Here is a 12,951-nt window from a genome sequence, read left to right as displayed (position 1 = left end):
CACATTGCAGCTGAGGCTGCGGCTGCTTGGAAGGCAGCCCGGTGGGTTGCACTAGGCAGCAGCTGCAGCTTTGGGAGGGTGTAAGGTGTGCTTAGGTGTGTGCAGTGAAATAACCGCCTTGTACTTTCACCAGGTGAGACATTTCCCTGAGAGCTGCCCATGTGAATCAACACTTGCAGTATCTGGCCCACATAATGCTTCTGCACATTAATGTGGAGGGATTCAACCAAAACAAGACCAAACATCCTCATCCTAACCATCTTTCTGTAACCAACCCCAAAAGCAAGTTCTCCCAATCAGTAGCAGTACTGTGTGTTTGATGAGCTACAGCTGGAAGAGTCACTGGCGTCAGGCAGAGCAGTTAATATTTGCTTTCCATCCCTTTTCAAATGCCAGCAATACCAGCCTTGCCTGCCTGATAAAACTGAGTGCAGCTACTCAATAATCACTTGTTAGGTAATTGGAATGGCTCCCGCACGGGTGTTCAACCAAAGGGTGTGGTTGGGTCCTGTGCTAACATGAAGCCAGTATCTCCAATGCTATTTATGTCCTCCTTGTGAGCATTGCAACGTTGATAGGTCTGTGGGGCATGTTTGCACTTATTTTCTGTTTTCCAAACAAAACAGAATTTTGAGATTGCATTTTTGTCCGTGTCTTTAAGACTGCCCTTATCTTACTGTTCATCATGATCTCTGTGATATTTAAGGAGAAGCATAAAAAAAATCCAGCAAGCAGGGGAAATCAACTGTTTCATGCTCCGACAGGATCATAGTATTGCAGATTAGAAGAGGACTGTTGAAAGACGTGTTAGCTACAGGATGCAAAACAGCCCTTGACACACGTAATCCGTGAATGTTTTTCTCGCTGCTCACCCGCCCGGTGAAGCAGAAGGCGGTCTGTGGGTCGGATGGTGGGGTTAGGAGCAGGAGGCTGCATTATCCTTAAGCGGTTTGCTCCGCTTTGCAAGCTGATGAAGCTCTGCCTGGCAAGCCCTTCAGGCCATCTTGGTTGATGAAAAGCCACCCAGGACTGGGGTTTGTGTTTGCCAAATTACCAGAGACCAGAGTAATAAAGTGTGGGACATTTTCCTCTGAGTGGCATTTTCATTTTCATGGGCAGAGCAGTCAGGATTTTTTTTTTCCCCAAGGGCTTGATATTTTGGGTATCTTGCATCCTGCCCAGCCTACAAAAACATACATATCTATTGCTGCGTAGTCTTGCACTTGCCTTATGATGTCAAACTTGCCTTCACATTAATCTTTTGTGCAAGAGCATGCTTTTAGAGGCAGAAGAGATCGTCGGCTCCCACCTCATCTCCCAGATTTGTTTCTTCTTGCAAGCTGATGGCCTGGCCAGAGTCTCCCGCTGCCTCTCCCATGCAGTGGGAGGATTTACCCCAGCTGGAGATGGGCACCGAGTACCCCCACAGCTGCCGTGCCCACCATCCCCCTCCAGGCCTGGGCCGTGCACGCTGCCCTACCCACCATGGTGCAGGACATGCATCGTCCTCTCCGATCTGGCAGGGCGGTGGGCCAGCATCCCATCCCATCTGCGTCCCCGTATGCAGGAGCTCCAAGCCTCTGTGTCGCCATGACCCCAGCACCCAAAGCCCCATCCTCTGCTCCTGGCTGCTTGAAGCAGCTCCTCCTGCCACTCGGCACAGCGGGGAGAGGGCCTCGTGCTTTCTCTCTGCTTTGTACCTCACCTGCCTCTCAGTCTTTGCCTTCCTGCTGCCTGGGATGAGAGGCAAGCTGGGAGGAGAGGCAGGAGCATTGCAGGCTGGCCCCTGGGGCAGCTGCCCGTAGCCATGCAGAGTGGGGCTGGCATCTGCTCAGCCCTCAGAGGGAAGGGCTGGGACAGCCGCGTGTGTGGTGCAGGCCAAGGGTGGTGGTTTGGGTGACCAAAACATCAACTATCCTAACTGTATGATCTTGCCCTCCCTCAGTTAATAGTCTATTTGACCTGCTTTGTAATGCCTGGGCTATTAAAAACCAGTGCAGCCCTTTAAGTTTTTATTCACATGGGGAAGAAGGAGGGGATGACCACCCTTCCACAGCTCCAGGCAGGCCCCTTGCGGGGGTGGTACTGCTTTTTGGCCTGTTTTTTTGGGAAGCCAACCCCAATGCTTGCAGTCAAAGCTGATGCGGAAAGGCAGAAAAAAAGGAGTTTGTGTTCATGCCTGCTCCCACAAGCCGTTGGGATGGCTGCTGGTGGCAGCGCCTGCGCAGCGGTGAGGCCTGAAAGGCTGTAATCTCAGGGGCCAACACCTCCTGCTGTTACCTCAGACCTGTATACAGGCGTCCAGCAGGGATGTATGGTTTTGGAGGTGGTGCGTCTTGGGAATGGGGTGGTGTTTTGGGAGGGAGCGTGGGCTGGGGAGTCATCATGACTGGATCATGACCTGGTCGTGACCAGGGACGGGGCTGGGGAGCTGATCTGGTCTGCCTCTGCTGCTCACGCTCTGCTTCACCTTTTGGGGGAACCAGACTTTTCTTCATCTCTGCTACCCGCAAGCCGTGGAGAAAGGCTTTCCCCTCTCTTCATCTCTACTCTGGTGCGAGAAACAGTTTAAATATTCTGATTTTTGAAACATGGGCTTAACCAACTTCCTGTCTCCCTTCACAACTGCTGGTAGTTTACCACTGCGTACCAGCCTGAAGGACCTGGGTGAAGAGCTGGATCTCTGTGACCAGGTCACACTTTGAGTCCCATTTCACTGTTTTTTACTGGGGCATGAGTTCAAGCACTTCCTTCTTCCGTCCTCTTATTTTAAGACCCCGTGTGTCCCTTTTTGTCCAGATTAATGGTCTGCATACCCCAGGGAGGGCCCAGCACTGGATAGGATGCTGTTAGAGGGTATATTCCCCGATGACAGCCTAATAACTCTCCCCAGCCCTTCAGTTAGCCTAGACATCCTGTTGTATGGCTTCACCTACAGATTTACATTTATCACCTAACCCCAGCTTCTATCCTGGTCTCATCACCCAAGTCCATACATGGCTTTTCCCAAATTTCAAGATGAATCTTGTACAGACAATGGCCCTGAGTCTTTCAAGGAACATTAAGGAATGGATGGAGTTATTCTAGATGTTTTGCTTGGTAGGATGCTGCGTTCACACCACTGTTAGCATTTGCTGAGCTTTTGAGAAAACCTTCATTAGTCGTTCTTTGCTGCATCCAGTAGAAGTATGCTTGATGGTTGTGAAGGTCCTTGCAGTATCATCTCTGCAAGCAAGAAAATGTCAACACTAAAATAAGAGTTGAGAAAAACTAATATTAAATTGTATCTTAATATCTGGAAGAATGAACCTTAGGTTTGAGATGGATGCCATGTATCTTTTTGGGAAAGAGAAATAAAACCACATAATTTTTTCCATTAACCATTTTTTTATTTTTTTTGCCCAGTGCAGCGAGAGTTTACACAGAAGAAAACCTTCACTAGCTGGATAAATTCAATATTGGCAAAGGTAAGAAGGGGATTCTTTAGGAAAGATATGCCTTTTGCCTCTTTGATTCAGATGTGCTGTATGGAGATTAAAATTTTTAGGAATAAACAGAATTAATATAAGATTTTTAGGCACTGGCTGGAAAAAGTAGCCCCTGGAAAGCATTTGTTTAATAGGTGTAACAACATTGTATTGGTGATTGTCCAAGGACATTTGTAAGAGACGGTTTGTAAGTAGATGACAGTATCTTTCTTGCTGATGTGGTAAAACATACTTGTGCTGGATTGTGGCACATGTCTCAGGGTATTACGAGGTTCTGTATTTATGATTAGTTTTACTGTGTTTAGATAAGTATTATTCTATTATGCAATCCAAGAACACGAGTTTAATGGGATGACCTGAGTGACTGGTAAGTATTAAGACAAACCACATAGTAGCGTAGGTGCTCTTTAAGCTTTCATAAAGCAGTTCTGGGGTTCTGACTTGCTCAGGTAAAAAAATAATCCTGTTTTGGTCCCTCTTTGAGCAGAAGCTGCTGAGCTCATGGTAGGTTTGCATTGTCCACAAGTGGGTGAAAAGAGTGAGGGCTTAGTTATTCAGCTCTATAGTCAAATTTGTACTCGGGATATATTGATTAAGAAGTCAAAATATGAATTAACCGCTTCTCTTAACTTTCCCTTTTTCAAAGTTTTTGGTTTTTTTGTCACATACCTCCTTGAAAAGTATAAATACTTGAAAATGAGGGCTAAAATTACCCTTATAAAACTCAGAGGCAGGGCAAGGGGGAATAAGAGACAAACATAATAATGGGTTAGAAGAAGCAGGATATGGCTGATTAGATGCAGGATTTACTATTGAAAAAATAAAGGATGCTAAACATTTTTTAACAGAGTAATCTGTGATATTCTGTAGTCTGTTGAATTCAAAATGACAAAAGATGGTGTGACAAGCATTGAAATTTATTTTGCAGCATACACCTCCTTCTGTTATCTCAGACCTGTATACAGACATACAGCAAGGACATTTGCTTTTGGATCTGTTGGAAGTGCTTTCAGGTCAACATCTGGTAAGACAGAGTAATAAAAATATTACCTCAATCCTTTGTCAAATCCAGCAAAGATTTCTGGATATGCTTAATTGTAAGCATATGAATGATCCCTCTGGAGTCATAGAGCTATTTGCAAGTAACTTATTCTTACACCGACACTGAAACACACTGAAGTAAGTTGATCCGAAGTAATTTGTGAATCTTTGCAGGACTTCCCTTACCAAAATATAAAATAAAATTAATTTTTACAACTGAGGTTGTAACCTGTTCTTGTTGCTTCACAGCCACGGGAAAAAGGATTTAATACCTTCCAGTGCAGAAGCAACATAGAAAATGCTTTGACATTTTTAAAGAGCAGATCAGTGAGTATTAACTTCAAAATTCACAACTAAAGCCAGTTTAGCTGGTGGAACATTTTCTTTGTTAACAATGATCCTTTTTTTTTTCCCCTAGCTCAAGCTCATAAATATTCATGTTGCTGACATTATTGAAGGAAAACCTTCCATTGTGCTTGGCCTAATTTGGACAATTATATTTCATTTTCATGTAAGTATTTCAGCGATGTAAGAGAGTTTCAGTAGAAGGAAAAGCACAAAAATGTGTTGACTTACGTGGTTGCCAAATGAGATGAATTAGTACAAAGCAGAAGATTATCTTCTGACATGTTGAAGTGATGGCTCAGGGAGGCGACGCACCAGTGCGTCTTGCCTGTGTCTCTGAGCTGCTTCACCAATGCTATGGTGACATTACAGCCTGATGAATGGTATCTAGCTGCAAATGGTAGGAAGGAAAGATACTGAGATTTTTTTAAAGTAACCAGTTAAAAAGTAGGCTAAACTTTTTCTGTCTAAGGCCTGTAATGATTAAGCTCCAAATAGAACAAATAGTGCAAAGTGGCTCACATCCATCTCCCTCAGGGGCAGCCCCCCTCTTCAGTGTTGGCTGTGGTCACAATGTGTAATTCTTGCTATTACTCTTTTCAGTGTCAGGTGCCTGAAATAACATGAAGGCTGTCGTAGTGATGTTTCTTGTACAAGACACTGAGCATGCATCTTGCATGGCATGAGGTTATGGGAAGGTTTGAAAGCACAGGGCCTTGCTTTAATCATGTTGTAGGACTGTAGAGGGTGATGGAGCCAAACTGTCTTCTAGCAAGAGCCCAGCAGTGGGAGTGCTACCCACAAGCCGCCCAAAGGCGTGCACTGGGAGTGAGATGGTGACTAGGGCACGGGAGAGCACTAAGAAGCAAAGTTATTTAACAGTATTGTAGCCCACATTTTTCTTGGTAAAGGTACTTGGTGCTGAAGATTCTTGTGCTGCACATAGTCTATGCATTATCTTTTTACCTAAACCAATCTTCTCTAACCAAATGTAGATCTCTGAGGTCTATCGAGTAGGTTTTCCTGCACCCTGAGTGAGCAGGCAAACTCTGAGCATGCCTAATACACGGCACTGTTGACAGCAGAAAACACGGCTGCCATGGGCTGCTTTCACTGGTAGGAGGAGTAGAAAAGCACGTTGAGTGAGAAGGTCCCTTGATGCCATTGCTGGTACCCACAGTATAACATGGAAGTCTTTGGGTGAATATTTCCTGCCAAAAAATCACCTAAAGATGGGAATTCATCATGAAATAGTTCAGGTTGAACAGATGAAAAAACCTGATCTGATCTTTGGGGGCAGGGAACTACTATTGCAGCTGTGATTGAGTCCTTTCTAATTCTCAGTGGTTTTCTGCCATCGATGTTTTGGTAATTTTTCACTGAAGCCTGATTAACTCTTCCATCATCTCTGATAGATCGAAGAACTTGCCAGGACACTTGCTTGTGCTTACAATCAGCCTTCACTTGATTGTTCAAGTGCTGTTGACTCCTCTCCAAAGGCAAGCCGATCAGCTGAAAAAAGTGCTAAAATTAAGGAACGGTGGAAGATGTCTGCTACAAAGGCTCTTTTGTTGTGGGCAAAAGAACAGTGTTCACTGTAAGTGGCATCCAAGACTTACAAATAGTATGTTACACGTTGTATTTACTGCTTTCCTCTAAATGTGATATTTTCCCCTGTTTTTTTAACATTGCTTAGTGACAGCTTAGCAGAAAATCCTTTAGATTTCAGATGTTATTGCCAGTACTTTTAGCATTGATCAGGCCCTAAATGTTTTGACATGAGCCCTTTAAATATAATAATGTGAAGCTAATCCTACTAATAAAATACCACAATGTAAATTGAGTTGTTTGGCTTTTCTCTTTTAGGGGCTTCTGTGTGTTAAGTCTAGTGGAATGTTTACATGATTTGCTAGTTTTAATCCTCATGGCTGGCACTGGTTAGCAAAGTCTCAATAAGTAATTTTTTTTTAGAATAGAAAATGTGGGATTTCTGGGATTCGCACATCTTGTGGTTTTCTGTCAAAACACTGCGTGATCCCCAAGAAGGACCCTAGTCCTAGAGGTCCTAGTCCCCAGTTCTAACAAGATGTTTGCTTATGCTTGATGTACAGATAGCTCTGTTGATTTCAGTGGGAGTATTTACAGCACACAATCTGGAGCAGATACAGGTATTTCTTGCAAGGGGTAGGCTTTACATTTTCTTCAAGGGCTACTGCTTCACTCCAAGACATTTCAAATATGTTTTGCAATAATGTCAGCCCTTTCTCTCCAGCTCTTTGGTTGCTTTATGTTCTAATAACATCCTACTAATACTCCATGTTGTTAGTGGGAGATAAAGGCCTTCGTCAGCACATCAGACACTTTCTGCTGGGATAATGTTTTCAGGCACTGAAGTTTCCCTTTGAGCTGTGTTTTATCAGGACAAGATTGACTGGCATGTAAAAAACAGCTCTCTGTCCATTTAATCTTCCTCTTTCTTTTGCTTGTTTTTCTTTTTCAGCAATATTTCTGAACTGTGATTACGTGATTATGTTGAATGATTTTTTTATCGGTGAATCTCTATAGTTTTTTGGTAAAAGAACAGATCTTGTAAGTCCTGGCCCATTGTTTTGTAACTAAATTTGATCACCTGAAACCCCACATGTTTCCATGCTGTAACATACTCATAATATACAGGCTGTTTCTGGAAAGTTGTCCCAGAATTCACTGTGGCTTGCAGAGCAAGGCGCCTCACAGCACTGTCCAGGCACCGCTTAATAGATGTTTTAAAGACACTGAGCTAAATAAGAGAAAAAGAAATATTTTTGTGGCAGTAATATATCACTTTTAAGGTCTGGATCTTCTAAAATGCCAGAGGTGATTCCGATACTCAATGCCCTTACAGACAAATACCTACATGTTCTTCAGTGCTTTGCTTGTTGTTTTTCCATCCCATAGAATGCATAGATATTGAGCATAAAGGTTATGTTCAAAAAGGATATTGGCTCAGCAAGGCTTTATCTTCAGAGTGCAACACAAGATGAAAACATTGAGTCATTTTGCAAAAATAGTATAATAACATTTAATTGTAGCAATTGATAGTACTGGCTGTATTGTTGTCTGACAGCTTCTGCAGAAGTTCAGTGGCAAGGTTCTCTGTAACTCCTTGGATTTGGTTCATACCCCATTTTACTGAATTTACATTCTATTTCTAAATTCGTACTTAGGACATCTGAGGAAACAGGCTATAACATTTTGTTTCTGGTCATTTTTGGGATAGGCACGGCTCTATCAATGTGACTGATTTCAAGTCAAGCTGGCGAAGCGGACTGCCTTTTTTAGCCATCATCCAAACCTTACGACCAGGTCTAGTTGATTTGGAGAAGGCAAAAGCTAGAAGCAATAAAGAAAACCTGAAAGAGGCTTTCAGAATTGCAGAACTGGAGCTGAATATTCCACGGCTTCTTGAACCTGAAGGTAAATGATCTGCTTTTTTTTAATCTTTGTTATCAGGAGTGAGATTAATATATGTGTTGACTTGTAATACAGGAAAAAGGAAGACTGTGCTTAAGTTTGAAATGGAACATAGATCTTTACTGTAATGCTCAAACTTGAGTTTCTTTATTTTATAACACTGTACTTAGGATTTGTAGGGTTTTTGAATTGGCAGCAAATGCAGGAACAATATGCAGAAGAAAGGATATGAAACTTTCCCGTCCATGGGAGAAACTTTTTCATTAGTTAATCATATTATATTAAAATATTCCCAAGGAAAAAAACGTTCATTACATATTAATTTCTGTCAATGGTATGTTAACTGAGCGGCTGCAAAATAAACATGTTTATGGTAATGTGTTTTAATAACTGCAGTATAGCGTGTAATTATATGATCAGGCCTAGAAGGCTGCATGATTATGTAAATGGTGTATTGGCTCTTGTAGATGTTGACATTATGAATCCGGATGAAAAATCAATCATGACTTACGTGGCTCAGTTTTTGCAATACTCCAGGAATTTGCATGAGTCTGAAGAAGACATGCAGGTATGTCATGTGGCTTATCGCTGAGGCATTTTTAAATGAATGTGCATCATGGATACCAAGAGTATCAGTACTTTCTTTGCCCAACTTATAACCTGACTCAGTAACAGTTAGAGAGTAGATCCTCTGATTCAGCTACTGACAGGGCTGAATTGGCTTGAATGTTCTGATGCTCCTGTGTGGTAGTCAAGAGTCAGTGTGATAGATTTTCGATGATACACGTGGAATTGCTGTGCAGGTTGTCTTGTTTTTTCACGTAACTATTACAGAGGACATTTTCAATCCTGGTTGTCTTCATGTGTGCTCTGAAGTCTGTATGTAAATATTGGGGTAGAGGCAGACAGATTTGCAAATGTGCAGAACCACACAGCTTTAAATTTAATAGCTCACATGTAAAATGGACAGAATTTGTCACTCACAGATCATACTGGTTGGAAAACCAAGTTTTCTATTCTCTATATATTCTCCTATGAGAGTTTATGTATTAATTGATTAGTCACATATCTCCATCCTGATAATCTCCTTTCAATAGTACTGCAGTCAGGCTCTTCTTTTAAGATGCCTTCATATAGCCAGGTGCCAGGTTTAAAACTTTGGCCTTGCTCTATAATAGTGCTTGACCCAAAACTCATTAGAGTCCTCAGGAATTATTATTTGTTTTTCAATAGCTTTGAACGGGGTTTATCATATGCCCAATGTGTGTTGTTTTATGGCACAATGTAAATTAAAAACAAGGCTTGCAAAATGGAAAAATGAAATTTTCTGCTCTAATTACCAGGAAAAAGTAAAAGAGGCCGTGAGCTGGTTGGCTGCACAGGAGAAGAAGTTAGCAAAGTTGCTGATCGACACAGAGAACGAAACGTATTACCAGAGGTGCAAAGTAAGTTGCATTTCATATTTGACTGCTTTTGCAAGAATAAATATTAAAAATATTCCTAGAAACATAGCTTTTCATCTTCACTGCCTAAACTGAAGTGTTAAATAAACTTTTAAACAAGAGTTGGAAATCTGACAATGAATTTGGTAAACGCTCTCAAATGATTTAGGGGAAGATAGAATGAAATTCTTTCTGTTAGGGAACAGATTCATGCTGCTTGGTTTCTCAGCAGAGCAACGTTTTTTGGAGAGAGTAAAGTAGTGTCTTAATTAATTGACATAGTTGAAGACTTGGACAAGATTCAAGCACATAGGTCCTTTACAGGGTCACCTTCGCCATTTCTGTGATAATAATAACAGTAGCTTTTACCCAACTAATGTTGTAGAGGAGCAGTTGAAATGTTGACTATAGATTGTGCCTGCAGTAAAATTTCCTTTGGTTTATATTGTAGCTGAGTTTGTAATAAAATGGCCCATGGGGGACTGTGAGGGGAGGAATTTTCCATTTCTCTTGGTGGGAGGGGAGAATCATGTCCTGACTGCACTGACATTATCTTAAATACAGATTTTGCTAGTGAATGGCACCTATAATTTCAGACCTAAATACTGCCTGGAGACAAGTATGCCTCTTTCCTGCTATCTTGCCTTTCCGTGCATCACACCCTTTGAAGTTAATGGAAGTCATACCAACATGTTCAAAGGCAGTACGTGGCTCCATGAGCTTCCATCTGAAGTCTTCCTCTATGAATTACTCTTCCTTTTTATCCCTAGGAAATGATGTCATTTATGGAAGCATTTAACCAAGAAAAAAAAACCTTTCTGCCTGTGTTGTCATCAAAAAGAAGTGAAGCTGAGCTGTGCGAAGGCCAGCAGCAGATGAGAGAAGAGTGGGATAAACTGATCTCTCAGGTCAGAGGCATTTCTAGTTCACTTTGTTACCAGCGTGAGCGTGTTTGGTGAAGAAGCCTAAGCCTACCCCAGGAACTCGCACAGGGAAAAATGGGGAGGTGATACTTTATTTGGATTGATAAAAGAGGTATTGACCCTGAACCTGAAGTCCAGACAAACTGAGTGGTGTACAGTGCCCAAGAGGAGGCAGAAGGTGACTGTGTATTATCCTTCTGCCTCCTGAGCCTCAGGACTGTGAGACGTCTGCGAAAATTGGCCTGTGTCTGATTATCTTTCAGCACTCTTCTGATCAAAGTTTTTGGCCTATTTATGCTTAAAAGGTTCTTTTGGGACATAATTATGGCTCAGATAATGATGCAGCTGGGAAAAGTGTGTTAATATATTCTTTCTCATGGCATGGATAGTGATATAGTGAGATCTGGTTGGTCAGTGCTTTGCAATGAGGTTGGCTGTATCATCTCCCTCTGCTGCAAGTGGGATGTGTTGGGCCTTGCTGGTAATTGCTCTTTATGGAAGAGATGTTCCCCTGTCAGCCCTATGGCGGAAAGCTGTCCAGAGCACCCTGTTTCCCCTCTATTTTGCAACTAATTTACTATAAATTTCCCTGTTGCTGGGCCTTGAGATGGTCACCAGCCAAGGATACTGCCAAATTCTCTGTAGTGTTACAGAGGCTACAGGCTGGGGAGCAAATCTGGGTCTCAGGTAAACATAGCTGATTTGCAGCTGACTTCACTGGAGCTCCTTTTCTGAATGGTGATAGGTGGTTTTTTTTTTCTGGGATGTCTAGAGCATCAGCTTACGGAACATATGTCAGTATCTTGGGGATGAGGAAGAAAGTAATAGTGAGAAATTTAATCACTTGTTTTCCTTTTTAAGATTAATGAATGGAAAGTGAAGCTGGACCAGATGTTGCCCTCCCCTCTAGATAGCATTGAGGCCTGGCTTCAGGAGGTAGAACATCTGCAGGCAGAAGATTTACCTGATTTGCAGGACCCATTTAAAGCAATGTTTGTCTTCAGAGAAATAATTGTAATATTTAAGGTATGCTGATCACAAAGTAACATTCTGCTTCAGTCTGACCTAGCAAAGCACTTGTTATGGAATTGCTATTTGACATTTTGGGAAGCGATGTGGATATGTTTATCTTCTGAAGATGAAAAGCTCTTCTGAACGTGCCTTTGAACAATGATGAGTTTAATTGAATAACTGCATGGGTCTATAAGGAAGGTTTCTGACTTCACTGGCGTGAGATTAAATTTGAGTACTCTCTGAATGAGTAAATTATGGTATTCTTTTTTATGTGGTTCCTGCAACTTGTTTGTGTGTTAAGTAATAACACAGGGTAATTGCATCCTTATCTTTAAATCTATGCTTAATGCATACCTATTCAGAAAAGCACTTGGGCTCAGGGTTACAATCCAGTGAGTTCATGCAGTTTGTGTGTTTAAAGTTAAGTATTTGCTGAATCACTCTGTAATTCCATTCAAAGCAATGGGAGGTATTTTAGTACCTTGGTACCATGCAAGTTATTTATTCTGATCTTGAAATCTTTACACTGATAATAGGTTAAACATCCTTTTGAGTTTGAAAACTTTAAAAGGAGTAGGTGTGTTAATGCCTGGTTGATCATCATAATGCTGTACTTTTTTTTTTTTTTTCAATGCACAAGGGGGAAGTTGGATGTTTTTGTGACATGTCCTTAGAGAGAATTTGAAAGAATGGGAAATAGAGGTTCTTGTGAGTGGTTTGATGCCACCACTTTTTTGTACTGTTCCTAGTCAGATCGTGATATGAGAGATGGTTTTTTAACTGATAACAGCTTTGCCGGAATTTAGACATTTGATCTATGATTTTTGTTGTTCAGCCTAAGTAGTTAAAGCATTTCTAAGAATGAGACAAAGAGAGAGAGGTCATCGGTTTAGGGGTTTCTTTTTTCCCATTGAACATGTAGATAAAATCATTAAGTTCCTTAAGAAGAAACCCAAGAGACTTAATTTCTGTCAAATCTACTTTTTCTAATGGTTTGACATTCTGCTGACAATTTTTTTTTCCCCCTCCTTTTTCTAGTCAGTCCTTTTAGTAAGTCTCATGTAGGAATCTTGTTGCCAAGATGGTGCCTTATAATGGAAATTTTACTTTCTCTTAAGATCTAGGAAATTACCCACCAGTGCTCATAACTCTCTGAGTGGAATAGTATTGAGGTTGCAAAATCAAGTGTTTAAAATCTGTGCACTATTTTGGGGGTTGAGGACTGCCCCAGGATTTAGCCATTTC

At 41.6% G+C, this 12,951-nt stretch overlaps 1 protein-coding gene across 1 annotated transcript in view; it reads left to right on the top strand.

Annotated features, from left to right (window-relative positions):
• The window catches only part of SYNE2 (spectrin repeat containing nuclear envelope protein 2), a 198,884-nt gene that overhangs the window by 25,488 nt on the left and 160,445 nt on the right, over nt 1–12,951 (top strand). Inside the window, exons 3-12 of the mRNA XM_072863909.1 lie at nt 3,406–3,467; nt 4,417–4,512; nt 4,779–4,856; nt 4,948–5,040; nt 6,290–6,471; nt 8,134–8,330; nt 8,795–8,895; nt 9,671–9,772; nt 10,540–10,677; nt 11,554–11,718. Of these exons, the coding sequence (XP_072720010.1) occupies nt 3,406–3,467; nt 4,417–4,512; nt 4,779–4,856; nt 4,948–5,040; nt 6,290–6,471; nt 8,134–8,330; nt 8,795–8,895; nt 9,671–9,772; nt 10,540–10,677; nt 11,554–11,718 (1,214 nt within the window). The remainder of the gene's footprint in view (nt 1–3,405; nt 3,468–4,416; nt 4,513–4,778; nt 4,857–4,947; nt 5,041–6,289; nt 6,472–8,133; nt 8,331–8,794; nt 8,896–9,670; nt 9,773–10,539; nt 10,678–11,553; nt 11,719–12,951) is intronic.

Source organism: Ciconia boyciana, chromosome 6 (assembly GCF_034638445.1).
Source record: "Ciconia boyciana chromosome 6, ASM3463844v1, whole genome shotgun sequence".
NCBI lineage: Eukaryota > Metazoa > Chordata > Aves > Ciconiiformes > Ciconiidae > Ciconia > Ciconia boyciana.
This window is presented reverse-complemented; position numbering and strand designations above follow the sequence as displayed.